The sequence below is a fragment of the Canis aureus genome, chromosome X, assembly GCF_053574225.1.
Source record: "Canis aureus isolate CA01 chromosome X, VMU_Caureus_v.1.0, whole genome shotgun sequence".
Classification (NCBI taxonomy): Eukaryota; Metazoa; Chordata; class Mammalia; order Carnivora; family Canidae; genus Canis; species Canis aureus.
In genome coordinates, this window is record NC_135649.1 from 47,854,787 (window position 1) to 47,869,727 (window position 14,941).

Below are 14,941 nucleotides of genomic sequence, written 5' to 3' on the forward strand. Positions count from 1 at the left end.
AGTTATGAAAGAAACATCCATACTTTGAGCTGCAAAACCCAACTTCTCAGTTCTTCAAAACTTACCTCATACTCTATATCCCTTAGCCACTGCAGGCTGACTGGATAACTCACTCCTGTACAAACTCCTTTTCCAACCCCATGCTTTTCTTCACACCACCCAATCTCTTTCACACATTCCAGAGCCCGACTTAATTGGGTCCTTTTTCTCTGAGGCATGCCCTGAGTAGCAGCCCATGGTAAGTTTTGCATTTAAAGTTATTAGAATAAGCTTCTTCAAGGAACATATTATTTATACATTAATTACCTGTATGTGTTCCTGTGTTATCTTTGCTTCTGTATCTTAAGTTCAGGCATAGGGGTGACTTCTGACAACTTTAACACAACTTTATTGAAAACACAAACAAAACTCAAATAGACCTCAATAAACTAGAATGACAATCAGAAGGGTAGCTGCCTTACTCAGGATGGCTCAGTTCACTTTAGCTTAAATACTAAATGTCACAATCTGGACAAAAACACAAATATCAACAAATGTGCTTTCAGTTCTAATATTCATTTGGCATCAAAATGATTCAGCTCATACAGAGTTGGGTAAAGTCAGTGTTAGCAATAAAGATGTACATTACAACACAGAACCAACTATGTAAATCAAAACAGTATTCGAGGAATTGTTAACTCAGGAACATAAGGACAAAGGCAAATGATTAACCATACTAATTTTATTGGTCTGCCTCAGGGTCCTTTTGATCATCTGTTTTGCCTTGCAGTTCCTTAGCAAATTCCTCAACTTCATGAAATGCAGAAATAAGTGGCTCAAGACTGAAATCATCATCAGTGAACAATACTGTCTCCTTTTTGATATTGTTATCAATATTCTCAAACATCGCTAGAACTTGAATATTGTCATTTGTCTCTTTCCTGTTACAAAGGCCCATAAATTCTGACATTGCTTTAGCATGGAGTAATTCTTTTGTCATGACAGGATTTTCAAACAAATTCATTAGCATTTTTAGAACATGAAACCTTGTTTTGGTATTGCCCATGGCTAACAAGGAGAGAAATCCAGACATATACTTGGCAACCAGTGTGTGGTAGTCAGTAGTTGTAGTGAGATGTCTAACCATCCTTATTCCAGATAGCTGTTCAGGGGAATCTAAGCTGTAAGCAAGGGTTTCTTCACACACTTGACATACATATGTCTGAATCATGTTTAGATTTGGATAAGGTGGAGCCAGGCGAATCATATTTTCCAAAAAACTTGTCCTAACTCGGGACGAAGGATAATTGAGCAAGGTTTCAATAAGTGAGACAACACCTGAATCCCGAATGAAATCTCGAGTAAATTGAGAAGCACTTCTCATACCCATTGTAATTTCTGATATTTCATGAATAAAAGGATCTTGGATTTTGTCCATTAATAGAAGGAGTTCTTCAAACTCTTCAGAACCAATTTTAAGCTCACATTGTATGCAGCTACAGGACCAACTCTCAGGCTCTGCACTCTCCCTGGCCTTGAGATGCTCCTGAATTTCTCTGACTGACCTGTAGGATGGATCATACTGAAATGGAAACTCAGGTTCAGGCTGATCAGGCTGAAGCAAAGATTCCTGCTCTTCCCATTCTGGGGTAAGTTCCATGTGCTTGGGCTTTCCTCTAAACATTTCAGAGAACAGAGATGCTGCCTCTTTTGGAAACCTAAAGGGGATTGGAGATGGGAAACCAACCCTACCCCACGGACCAGGCTTGAACAGAACAGTGACCTCTTCCCAGCTCTGAGGCCCGCGTGAAGCATCAGGCTCCTGCTCAAATGAACACCCAGAACTGCAGATAGCCCTGAACAGAGGGCTAGGATTTGATTCAAAATGGGCCTCATCTCCTGCCCAGAACCAGGACCCCACTATGGCCTCATCCTCCTCAGCTACTGTCCTGGTTTCCTGGCTGGTCTCATACCCGGCCCCAACAACTATCCCTTCCTCATTTTCTGGTCTGGACTCACAGGTAACAACAGTTCCAGTCTCATTAATGTCCTTCTTTCCAGACCAGAACCAGGACTCAAAAATTATCTCATCATCCTCTGAATTGGATACACAGCATTTCTCTGCTTCTATGCTGGCTTCTTTTGCAGCACAGAACCAGGATCTAAAAAGGATTTCTTCTTCAGTCCTTGACCTGCTCTCACCTGTTGCCTGATGCCCAATCTCTATACTGTCGTCTTCTTCAGCCCAAAACCAGGACCCAAAAATGAATTCCTCTTCCTCAGTAACTGGCATGGACTCGAAACTGACTCCTGCCTCCAGACTGGCCTCTTCTTCAGCCCAGAACCAAGAACCAACAGTGGATACCTCCTCTTCAGCCTCTGGACTAGATTTGTTGCAGAAGCCAGCCTCCTTCCTAATCATCTCTTCTCTGGCCCAGAACCAAGACCCAACAATAGCTTCCTCCTCAGCTGCCAGCCTGTCCTCTTTTCTAGCCTCAGCTGCTATCTTGAGCCTGTCTTCATCCCCAGCCCAGAACCAAGAACCAATAATGTCTTCCTCCTTAGCATTTGGCCTGGATTCTTCGTCTGTAGCCTCTCTAATGGTTTTATCTCCTTTCCAGAACCAGGATGTGATCATGGTCTCTTCCTCCATCAGTGGCTTGGCCTCTTCTCCAGTCCTATCATCTATACTGACCTCTTCTGTAGCCCATAACCAGGGCCCTATAATGGTCTCTGGGCTTGTGTATTTTCTGGACCAGAATGATGAATCAACAGCTTCCTGTTCCTCCTCTGGCCTAGACTTCCAGCTGCTTCCATTAGCAGTATACATGCATGGATCATCTTCATCCAAGAAGCAAGACTCATTATTGGTGTCTTCAGCCCTTGCCATAAATTTGCATCTGGCACCAGTACCGTACTTCATACTGACCTCTTCTGTGGTCCCAAACCAAGATGATATAATAACCTCTTCCTTGTCCTTCAGGCTAGACTTGTTGCTGACCTCAGTCCCCACACAAGCTTCTACTCCTTCCCAGAACCATGACCCAATGATGGGCTCCTCAGCTCCTGGCATGGTGTCACAGCTCACTTTAGACCCAGAATCTATCTGGGCTTGGTTCCCAGCCCAAAACCAGGACCCGAATATTGTCTCTTCTTTATCTTCTGGATTGGCTTCTTCTACAAACTCAGCCTCTGTATTGACTTTTCCATCCCAGAACCAGGGACCAATAACCTCTTCTTCCTCAGACCTTGGCCTGGATGCACAGTTGGCTCTAACATCAGATTCTACACTGGCCTCAATACTGACCCAAAACCAAGGCTCAAAAATGGTCTCTTCCTCAGCCTCTAGGTTGGTTTCTTCACTAGCCCAGAAACAGGAATCAGCAATGACTTTTTCTTTATCACATACTACCATAGATTTGGAGTTGGTCTCAACCCCAGTTACCATAATGGTCTTTTCCCCAGACACAAACATGGAATTGCTAATAGACTCTTCCTCAGTCCTTGGTCTGGATTTACTGCTGGCATCAATCCTCATACTGGCTTCTTCTTCAGTCCAGAACCAACAGCCAACAATGGACTCATCCTCCACTTGAGAATTGTACTTGACACTGTCCCCACCTACTACATTAGACCCTTCTGTAGCCCAGAACCAGGTCCCAATGAGGAACTCTTCCTCAGACCTGGCTTCTTGCTTGGACCTGGCCCTGGCCTTAGGTTTGGGCTTTTCCTTAGCTATTATTCTGGCCCTGGCCTCTTTCTTGGATTTGGGCCTTGGCAAGTTATGAGCCTTTTCTCCAGGCCAAATCCAGTATTCTTTTTTTACTACATTTATAGATCCAGACACAAAATCAATGTAATCTTCTTGCTTGGCCCTGTGCCTGGCCCTGACATTGGCCCCTTTCCTGGCTCTGGGTTTGGACCTGGATTTGGCCTCCTCTCTAGCCCAGAACCAGGACTTCACATTGTCCTCATATTCAGATCCAGAACTGGACTCATAGAGTTCTTTCTTGGACCTAAACCTGGACCTGTTATTGGTCTCTTCCTTGGGCCTGGACCAGATATTAGTCTTTTCTCTGGTCCAGAACCAGGATGTCTTATTAGATTCATCCTCAGAGCTAGAACTAGACAAAATATAAAATTCTTGATTGGTGTTGAGCCTAGACATGGCCTCTTCTTTGGCCATGCTTCTAGATCTGGGACTGCCCTTTACCCTGCCTCTAGGATGAAAATTTGTACTGACCTCTTCTTCACTCCAGAACCATGAATTCAGATCCTCTCTGTGTTCACACTTGTGAGAGAACTCTTCTTTGGATGTAGGCCTGGGGTACCACCAAGACCCCACACTGGTCTTCTCTGACCCAAACAAAGGCTGTATTCCTGATTGGAACTTGACTTTGGTGCTAGGAAAGGACTCAATGTCCACACTGATTGGTTCCCTATCCAGAGATAAAATCTTAGATTCAGCAACTGACCCAGATTCTGTACTGACCGTAGGCCAAGCTATGGCATTGATCTGGGACACTCCCTCTGTCTTCAACATTGCTTTACCATCAAACTCAGTCTGGGCCCATGAATGGGCTTTATCTATGGGCCTTGCCCCAGGGATCAACTTGGCTTCATTCTTAGGATGCACCACACCTACTACCATATCTTCAGCTTTGGGCTTTACACCACCTACTACCATGGCATCAGATTTAGGCCTTGCCCCAAGCATTACCTGTACCTGGGTCCTAACCTTGGGTCTGACCACCAATGGGACTTCATTCTCTCTTTCAGCCCCACCCCCAACCTCTTCTCTAGCCTTCTTTTCAGGCTTTGCCTGGGTAGTAGGTTTAATATCAGCCCTAGTCATGGTATAATTTACAGAAGAGGCCCAGTTAAATAGCCCTACCCCAGTCTCAGCCTCTACTACAGATCTCTCCCAGTTTTGTATCTTCACACTCTAATCTTTCAGTGATTCAGGTGGTATAGTTGGAAACAAATGTTAGAGTCAATCACCAGTCCAGCAGTCAATTAACCTCCTTCCGAAGCCTAGCCTCACAAAGTGCAGAAGAGGCACAATCAAGCTGGGGAACGATGAATGTTCCTGGGTAGGTGCAGACCTGTTGAGGGTGGTGGTCAGCAGCAATTCCAACACCACCAGAGTTGCCACTGGAGGTGGATCTAAGGAAAGAGAATGACATGGGGCTTTGAATCTCTACTAATTGTGTTGCTCCATACAGAGATTCACAGAGAGAGACTGGACCTTGAATGTTTAGTGGGACAGTTAGACTAGTAGAAAGTCTTCTGTCACCCTCATTTCACCCATGTTTTACCCGAGTTTGCCATGTTATTTGCTTAATATAAAACAGGTGTGAAATTGGTGAGTGTTGGCAATGAGAGAGGTTTGGGAGCCCCCTAGAATACCCTAATCATTCTTGGGCCTGTGTTGATTTCCACTTCCCTGCCCAAAGTTGTACCCACTTTCATACCAACCTGTATGGATGTGGTGTGATTTCCCCCTCCTTTCTTGATTCCAGTGTTAAGCCCTAAAGCAGCCTGTAGGCTATCCTAGGAATAAGTAAAAATAAAGAAGAGAATGGAGGATGATAGCTAGATAGATAAGAGGGCATGCCAACCTTTGATGTAAACCTCTCCCTTACCATAAGAGTTCAACTTGCTGTTTCCTGGTCTTTGCTCTCAGGTAGGTCTTCTCCTCTCCTCCACAGAGAATCTACACCTACCCCAATATTGCTAATATCTCCTGCAGGAAATAGACAAGGACATGCTGTGGCAGTGTGTAAATCTGGCAGCAATGAGGAGAGGTGGAGGAGACCCACTTGGATCAAAGACACTTGCCATGATCTTACTCTGTAGTACTCCCCTGATTTACCCACCTTCACACTAACCTCCAGAGATTTGAACCAGTCTTCTCCTCCTCTCCTTCCTTACAGAAGTGAACAGCCTTAAAGCAGGTCTATGGGCAGACACAAAGGCAAACGTTTAGGAAATAATGGTGGCAACTGAGTGCTTAGCTGACTGAACAATACTAAAGATAAGAATATCCATATTATCTTCTAACATTTAGGGTTCTGTTGATAGAATATTTTCATTTAATTTAGGCCCTCTGTTTCAGGGTTCTAAGTAACAACTCCTCACATCACTCACGTCCAATTATTCCCATCTCCAATTCTGAAGATTCACCATTAGGTGTTCAAAATCCCTTGCTCTGTACTACAGAAAGGAGGAAAAGTACACAACATACTCCAAAAAACAGAATGTGACTGGCACTTGCAATTACTTCTTCTGTCTCACCCTCACCTCCTAGTCCATCTTTTCCTGCCACAAATTTTGGGTGGAGGTGAGGAAGGAAGACAAGGGAAGTGCTTAGAAAGCTAATACAAAGAAGAATTTTACAAGGTATTCCTGGATGCCTGACCTGTTCTGGTCGCAGTCACCCCACCCCGATTCGGGTCTCCACACTGTGGCTGCTGCCCACCGCCGCCCCCCGCCCCCAGCTCCACACACACCTCCAGAAATCCAGGCCATTGTCCTGCTCCTCCTTTTTCTGAAGCCTCTCCTTTACAGATGCACCCTGCGGGACGAAACCGCCAGACCTACCGCGCAGAGAGAAGACTTTGGCATCAATCAGCCGCCTGTGGTAAGGGACGGCACCCGCGGCGCGGGCCCAATAGGGCCCTTTCCAGAATCAGGGCCCGGAGTGGCCAACTCCACCCGCCACCCGCTCCCGCCAGCGGGGCACAGCGCTCGGACGCCGCCCCCCTCTCCCGCCCCGGCGGCTTCCCTGGGCGCCCCCCACCCCAGCACCCGCTCCGCCATTTCTTCCTCGGCAGCCTCCCCCCAGAGCTCTCCCCCGGCACAGGCACCGTCGAGGGCGGGTCGCGGGTCCCTGGAAAGGTGGCTGCGGAGTGGAGGGCGCAGTTCGTCTCCACAGGATCCGAGGGAGCCAGCCTCTCCGGCCAGCCCCGTGCCCTGGGCCCGGCCCGCGCGGGTCGTCGCCTCTCCTCGCCAGGGGTCCCGTGGCGCTGCGCACCTCTCTCAGGCACCAGCTACGACCGGGTCGCCTCCTCTTTGCCAGGCTGCCAGGGTCTGGGGTCCGGGAGGGCTGGAAGCGGGCGACAGTGGGGGCCTCCCCGCCTCCCCCACCCCACGACAGCCCCACTTGCCTTCACAGGCTCAAGGTGCCGGTCGTTGGGCTCCCGCTCCTCTCAGAGCTCCTCACCCGGATTCCCACCGCCTTGCGTGCGGCCACAATTGCAAAGAGGCGTCCCGCCCCCCCCCACCCACCCCCCCCGCGCTGCCGCACCAAACTGGGCAGGGGCTGCGCAGGATGCGGCACGAAACGCTCGCGGCGAGGGTGTCGGGAAGGGGGGCGGAGGGATACGGCACGAATGGGCTCGACGCCCCCTCCCCGGCCCACCCTAGTTCCGACCCAGAGGGGGCGGGGCCGGGAGGAGCCCCAGCCTAAGGGGCGGGCTCACAGCAGCCCGCCTCTGCAGACAGACCTCGGCGGCGACCACCCCCTCACTGCTGGCACCGCGATATGTGGGACCGGGGGACCGTTAGCGGTGGGGGCTAGCATCGAGAGACCGGGGGTGAGGGGGACGGGGGGGGAAGGGCGGAGAAAGTGCGCTGCAGGCAGCAGCGGATGGATATCAACCGCCCCTCGGTGTGGGAGAGCCCCCAGACTGCTCACCGTCTGCCTGCCCCCCTCCCCCATTCCGTCCGCCACCCTCACTCGAGGCTGGTGGGCGAGGGGCTGTCAGGACAGCAGGCTGCAAGGGGAGAGACGACCTAAGCCCAGACTGCCCCGGAGGTCCTGGGGTGGCCCTTTCCTTCATTGCTTCGCGGGGCCACGGAAGGGAGGAAGGTGGGCGGGGGTTCCCATGGAGGCCTCACCACTGCGCCTTTTCTAATGCAAGGCGATCTACACACCTGTAACCTGAGCAAACCAACCACTGCTCTGCGCCCATTCTTTCTGCCACACTGCTGTTTTCCCCGCCTCATTCAAACCGGTAACATGGACGGGATGAGCACTGGGTGTTATTCTGTATGTTGGTAAATTGAACACCAATAAAAAATTAATTTATTAAAAAAAAAAAAAAAAAAACGGTAACATGCTTTGCCATTTCGCGGTCCTCACAGTTAGTTGCCCAAGAAGGAGGGCCGTTTTTTTCCCTATCAGGACCCGCACTGGGTCATACGATCTTTCCTGTCTGTTGCCCCCGTGGCCCGGTGCCGGGCTGGTCCTGGCTCCTCTTCAACTGGGCTATCAAGTCTCTTGCAGTCCCATCCAAGCTCTCACGAACTTCGGCAGTGTGGAAATGTGGCAGGGATTAGAACCAGCTTGGATCTCAGCCACTTGCCATACACACCTGTCTAGTTTCCCCAGCCACACTTTGGAGGAAGGCGTCATCCTGTACCTACTGCCCCAAGACAGAAGCCTGGTGTGGTGGTTCTTGAATCCTCTCATTTCTTTACCTTTACATCCTTCCTGTCGTCTTGAGCCCTTCCTTTCTGTGCTCCATGGCACAAACAGAGCAACATGTTTAGGCTCCACTGTGGTTGAGCACAAACCTGCTGGTGCCCATTTTAAACCCAATTAAATGGCACTTTCACTGTGATAGGCTGAATAAAGGTCCCTCAATGACGTCCATATCCTATTTTCCAGAACCCGTAAATATGTGATGTCACAGGGCAAAGGAGAAGTAAGATTGTTGGCGAAATTAAGATTACTAATCAGCTGAATTTAAAATAAAAATATGCTGGGTCTCTTCCTGGCCAGTGTAATTACAAAGGTACTTCAAGATGTGGAAGAAGTAGGCAGAAGGGTCAGTGTCACAGTGAAGTAGAAAGAGAAAGCATTGCTGGCTTTGAAGATGAAACAAAACCAAGGCCCAAGGAATGCAGGTAGCTTCCTGATGCTAGAAAAGGCAAAAGCATTTCAGAGAAATGAATCCTGGCCATCGCCTTCATTTCAGACCAGTGAGATCCTTGTTGTTTTCCCAACATCCAGGACTGTAAGATAATACTTTTGTGTTATTTTAAGCTGCCAAGAATGTAGTAATGTGTTGACAACAGCAGTAGGAACTGAATTTACTCACCATGTTGATAAAGTCCATTCCCCTTGACTTACTTTACTTAGCCTTGAACCCCTGGGAAGATCACCTTGGGGGCTCATCTCTTACCCCTATAACCACCCTCTCCAGCAACCCCCGTCTCTATTTTCTAAAGAAGAGATTTTTGCAGTGGCCTTTGAGGTTTATCTTGAAGAAAGTCCCCATTTGCTGAAAATCACTGATGTTTTTGAGGATGAAAAGGGAACCATATTCTTTCCAGGAATTTTCAGATATTTTAATTTCATTCCAGGAATTTTCAGATATTTTCATTTCAAGTTTTGTTTTTAAACATTTATTACAACTGTGCAATATTTAGGTGATAAAAATATCTGGAGATGATTCTATACAGTATCTGGACTGACAGTGGATATCAATTATCAGAGGAGGGCTTCTTTTTACTGTGCTGTTTAAATGGCTTTAGTTGAATTGTGGATCATTTTTTTCTTTGTTCCATAGCATACCCTCTTGGTTGAATGCCAGGCTTGAAGAAGGGAGTCTGAGCTCTGCTGGGATCTGTGGGTGTGTGTGAAGGTCTTTACCTCCCTGAACTGTTCTTTCACTTTCTTAAAGTCTCTGGTGCCTTTCATTAATTCAAGAAATACATATGAATACTTTTATCTTAGGCACTGGAATCAGAGTAGAAACAGTCGTGAAAGAAATCCCTGTTCTTGTGGAAGCTACATCTACTTGTAGTTTCTTTCTTATCTTTCTTATTCAATTTCTTATCCAAAAATTTTGTAGTTATACCAGCATAAAGTTGTCTGATAATTATCAAGGTTATCAGGTATTCATCCCAAGACATATACTGACAGAGGAGTGGATCTACCAGAAGCTGACTGGTTACAATGTGAGACTTTGAAAATTTGTTGGACAATTTGTTCTCAATGGATTTGGAGAACAGGCCCTATCGCTATTTAATATTAATTAAACTGTGAAATGTCCTATTTTATGCTCTTTATGTGTTAGCACTTTGTGTGTATAAATCGTATAAGTGCCATCTTTAATATGTGAGAACATATAAAAGATTGAAACATGACGGTGTCATATGTCTCTGTGGCTGCTAAGTAATAGTCTATTTACTTCCTTCTAAAATGAATTCTGGTATGATTGCAACAGCCAAAGTTTCACTCCTCAGTGTCTCCACTAGCACCTATATAACATTGACTAGTTATATAACTATAAATCTAGTGTAAGTGCATGACACTGAGCTTTTGATTTCCAAGTTATCCACTTCAAAAAATCATCCATTATACTATATACAGAAACTCTAAAGAGTTCATCAAGAACTGTTAGAACTGATAAACAAATTCAGTAAAGTGAAAGGGTACAAAATTGAAGTAAAGAAATCTTGCATTACTATATAGCAATATTGAAGCATCAGAAAGAGAAATTAAGAAAACAATCTCATTTACAACTGAACCAAAAATAATAAGATACCTAGGAATAAAGCTAACCAAAGATGTGAAAGACCTATACTCTGAAAACTATTAAATACTGATGAGAGAAATTGAAGACAACACAAAGAAATGGAAAGAAATTCCATGCTCATGGACTGGAAGAACAAATACTGTTAAAATGTCTATGCTATCCAAAGCAATTTATACATTTAATGCAATCCTTTCAAAAATACAGCAGTATTTTTCATAGAATTAGAACAAACAATCCTAAAATTTGTATGGAAGCACAAAAGACCCCCAAGCTTCCAGAGCATCCTTAAAAAGGAAAAGCAAGTTGAAGGCATCACAATTCTGGACTTCAAATTATAATACAATGCTGTAGTAATCAAAATAGTATGGTACTGGCACACAAACAGAGCAAAAGAACAGAATAGAAAGCTCAGAAATAAATCCATAATTATATGGTCAATTAATCTTTGACAAAGGAGGCAAGATAGTCAGTGGGAAAAAGATGTTTTCAATAAATGGTGCTGGGAAAAATGGACAGCAACATGCAAAAGATAGAAACTGGATCACTTTCTTCCATCTTATATAAAAATAAATTCAAAATGGATTAAAGATCTAAATATAAGACCTGAAATCATAAAAATCCTAAAAGGAAACACAGGTAGCAACTTCTCTGACATCAGCCATAACAAGTTTTTCTAACTAGGTCTTCTGAGGCAAGGGAAACAGCAAAAATAAACTATTCGGACTACATCAACATACAAGTTTTTGCACAGCAAAGGAAGCAATCAATGAAACTAAAAGACAACCTACATAATGGGAGAAGATATTTGCAAATGACATATCAGATAAAGGGCTAGTATCCAAGATCTATAAAGAACTTACTAAACTCAACACCCAAGAAAAAAAACAATCCAATCATGAAATGGGCAAAAGACATGAACAGAAATTTCATCAAAGAAGACATACACATGGCCAAAAAGCACATGGGAAAATGCTCTGCATCACTGGCCATCAGGGAAATACAAACCAAAACCACAATGAAATACCATCTCACACCATTGAGAATGGTGAAAATTAACAAGACGGGAAACAAAATGTTGGAGAGGATGTGGAGAAAGGAGAACCTCTTGCACTGTTGGTGGGAATGTGAACTGGTACAGCCACTCGGGAAAACTGTGTGGAGGTTCCTTAAAGAGTTAAAATTAGAGCTACCCTATGACCCAGCAATGGCACTACTGGGTATTTATCCCAAAGATACAGATGCAGTGAAATGCTGGGACACCTTGCACACCACAATGTTTATAGCAGCAATGTCCACAATAGGCAAACTGTGGAAGGAGCCTCGGTGTCCGTCAAAAGATGAATGGAAAGATGTTATATACACACAGTGGATATTACTCAGCCATTAAAAATGACGAATACCCACCATTTGCTTCGACGTGTATAGAACTGAAGGGTATTATGCTGAGTGAAGTAAGTCAATCGGAGAAGGACAATGTATGGTTTCACTCATACGTGGAATATAAAAAATAGTGAAAGGGATTATAGGGGAAAGGAGGGAAAATGAGTGGGAGAAATTAGGGTGACAAAACATGAGAGACTACTAACTCTTGGAACGAACAAGGGGTAGTGGAAGGGGAGGTGGGCAGGGGGATGGGGTGACTGGGTGACGCACATTGAGTGGGGCACTTGATGGGATGAGCACTGGGTGTTATACTGTATGTTGGCAAATCGAACTTCAATAAAATATATATGTATATTTTATATATATACATATATATAAAAGAACTTACAATATTCAACGCCCAAAAAACAATCCAGTGGACAGAATATATGAACAGACGTTTCTCCAAAGAAGACATCCAGATGGCCAACAGACATATGGAAACATACTCAACATTACTCATCATCAGAGAAATGCAAATCAAAACTACAATGAGATATCATCTCACATGAATTAGAATGGCTAAAATAAAAAACACAAGAAATAGCAAGTGTTGGCAAGGATGTAGGAACAAAGGAACCATCATGCCCTGTAGGTAGAAATACAAACTGGTGCAGTCACTGTGGAAAACAGTAGGAAGTTTCTCAAAAATTTAAAAATAGAACTACCCGGGATCCCTGGGTGGCGCAGCGGTTTAGCGCCTGCCTTTGGCCCAGGGCGCAATCCTGGAGACCCGGGATCAAATCCCACGTCGGGCTCCTGGTGCATGGAGCCTGCTTCTCCCTCTGCCTATGTCTCTGCCTCTCTCTCTCTCTCTCTCTCTGTGTGACTGTCATAAATAAATAAAAAATATTAAAAAAAAAAGTTTAAAAAAAATAGAACTACCCTATGATCCAGTAATCACACTACTAGGTATTTACCCAAAGAATACAAAAACACTAATTTAAAAGGATATATTCACCCCTATTTTTACTGTAGCATTATTTACAATAGCCAAATTATGGAAGCAGCCCAAGTGTCCAGGGGCAGATGAATGGATAAAGAAGATGTAGGAGATATAGATAGATAGATATAGATATAGATATATAGACATAGATATATAGATAGTGGAACATTATTCAGCCACACAAAATAAGTTGCAGCAAGAGAGTATAATGCTAAGTGAAATACGTCAGTTAAAGAAAGACAAATATCATGTGAATTCACTGATATGTGGCGTTTAAAAAACAAAACAAAAGATCAAAAGGGGAAAAAAACAAAAAACAGACTCTTAATTATAGAGAAGAAACAGCTGGTTACCAGAGGGAAGGCAGGTGAAGAATGGGTGGAATAGGCAAAAGACATTAAGAGTACACTTATCTCAATGAGCACTCAGTAATATATAGAATTGTTGAATCACTATATTGCATACCTGAAACTAATAAAACTTTGTATATTAACTATTAAAAAAACTGATACCACTCAACATCCTAAAAATAAATAATTCATTCAAAAATTGGGGAGAAGACATGAACAGATGTAGAAAGCAAAATGGAGTCTCTCATGTTAAGCAGGAGTCTGTGTCAAGCAGGGGCCTATGTCAAGCAATGACTCAAGGAGTTAAATACACTACAGCCATGAGATATTACAGAGACCAGCATCAACTGACACCACAGAACTGATAACAAGAAGAACCACAGGAGGTCTGCAGGGGCTCAAGACCGATTAAATCCCTTTAAAGGGGGTAGGATTTTTACAGCAAACTGTTATAGACTCTTCAGACATGACCCCTTTATGTCTGACCACTTAAAAAAAGGCAACTGCCATCAAAGGCTCTGCCCAATTGATCTCCAAACAGAATGGAGATCTTTCATTGCTTGAACATAATATGCAGTTAGTGCCAAGAGCCAACCTACACTGGCCTTATCTCAACTGTGTGCTCACAGACTAACTTCCCATTTGGTTCATTAACTTCCTATACCCTTCTTTTATCTTGTTTGTTGTGTGGTTTGCTTACGTTCTGCTCTATGTGTTATGTAAAAAGCCAAGTTTAATCACAGAGTTTGGAAACTGGAACCTGCTTTATAACTGTGATTAACTTTGTCTTATGATTGAATAAAACTGACATTCTGGAAAAATACAAGTCATGTATGCACCTTTATAGCATGCTCATGACAAGAGACATTTTTTTCCCAAAAAGACCTCCAGATGGCCAAGAGACACATGAAAAAATGCTAAACATCATTCATCATCAGGAAAATGCAAATGAGATTTGACCTCACACGCGTCAAAATGGCTAAAATCAACAACACAAGAAACAACAAGCACTGGTGAGGATGTGGAGTAAAAGGAACCCTCTCATATTATTGGCAGGAATGCAAAAACTGGTGCAGCCACTGTGAAAACAGTATGGAAATTCCTCAAAAAGATAAAAACAGAACTACCCTACAATCCAGCAATCTCACTATCAGGTATTTACCCAAAGAATACAAAAACACCAATTTGTAGAGATACATGCACCCCTATGTTTATATCAGCATTATTTACAGCATTATTTCCAAAATATGGAAGCAGCCTCAGTATCCATCTATTGATGAATGGATAAAGAAGATGTGGTATAAATACAATGTAATATTAGCCATAAAAAAGATCAAAATCTTGCCATTTGCAATGACATGGATAGAGCTAGAGAGTATAATGTTAAGCAAAATAAGTAAATCAGAGAAAGAGAAATGCCATATGATTTCACTCATATGTGGAATTTTAGCATCACAACAAATGAGCAGAGGAAATAAAAAGAGAGAGAAAGACAAATCAAGAAATGCTCTTAATTATAGAAAGAAAATAGTGGTGACCAGAGGGCAAGTGAGTAGGAATATGGGTTAAATAAGTGATGGGGATTAAGGAATGCACTTGTGATTAGCACTGGGTGATGTATGGAACTCCTGAATCACTAAATTGTACACCTTAAACTAATATACACTGTATGTTAACTAACTGGGATTAAAATA

At 43.9% G+C, this 14,941-nt stretch overlaps 1 protein-coding gene across 12 annotated transcripts in view; it reads right to left on the reverse strand.

Moving 5' to 3' along the window:
- Positions 1 to 365: 365 nt before the first annotated feature.
- GPRASP1 (G protein-coupled receptor associated sorting protein 1) overlaps positions 366 to 14,941 on the reverse strand; it is a 48,710-nt gene continuing 34,134 nt past the window's right edge. For 7 of the 12 annotated variants that reach the window (XM_077889215.1, XM_077889210.1, XM_077889212.1 and 4 more), the window contains 5 exons: positions 6,492 to 6,578; positions 5,859 to 5,938; positions 5,625 to 5,725; positions 5,458 to 5,532; positions 366 to 5,145 (listed from right to left, as the gene is read on the reverse strand). In XM_077889215.1, the coding sequence (XP_077745341.1) occupies positions 722 to 4,834 (4,113 nt within the window). In that variant the 5' untranslated portion in view covers positions 4,835 to 5,145; positions 5,458 to 5,532; positions 5,625 to 5,725; positions 5,859 to 5,938; positions 6,492 to 6,578 and the 3' untranslated portion in view covers positions 366 to 721. The other 5 variants (XM_077889205.1, XM_077889213.1, XM_077889208.1 and 2 more) reach the window with 5 other exon arrangements.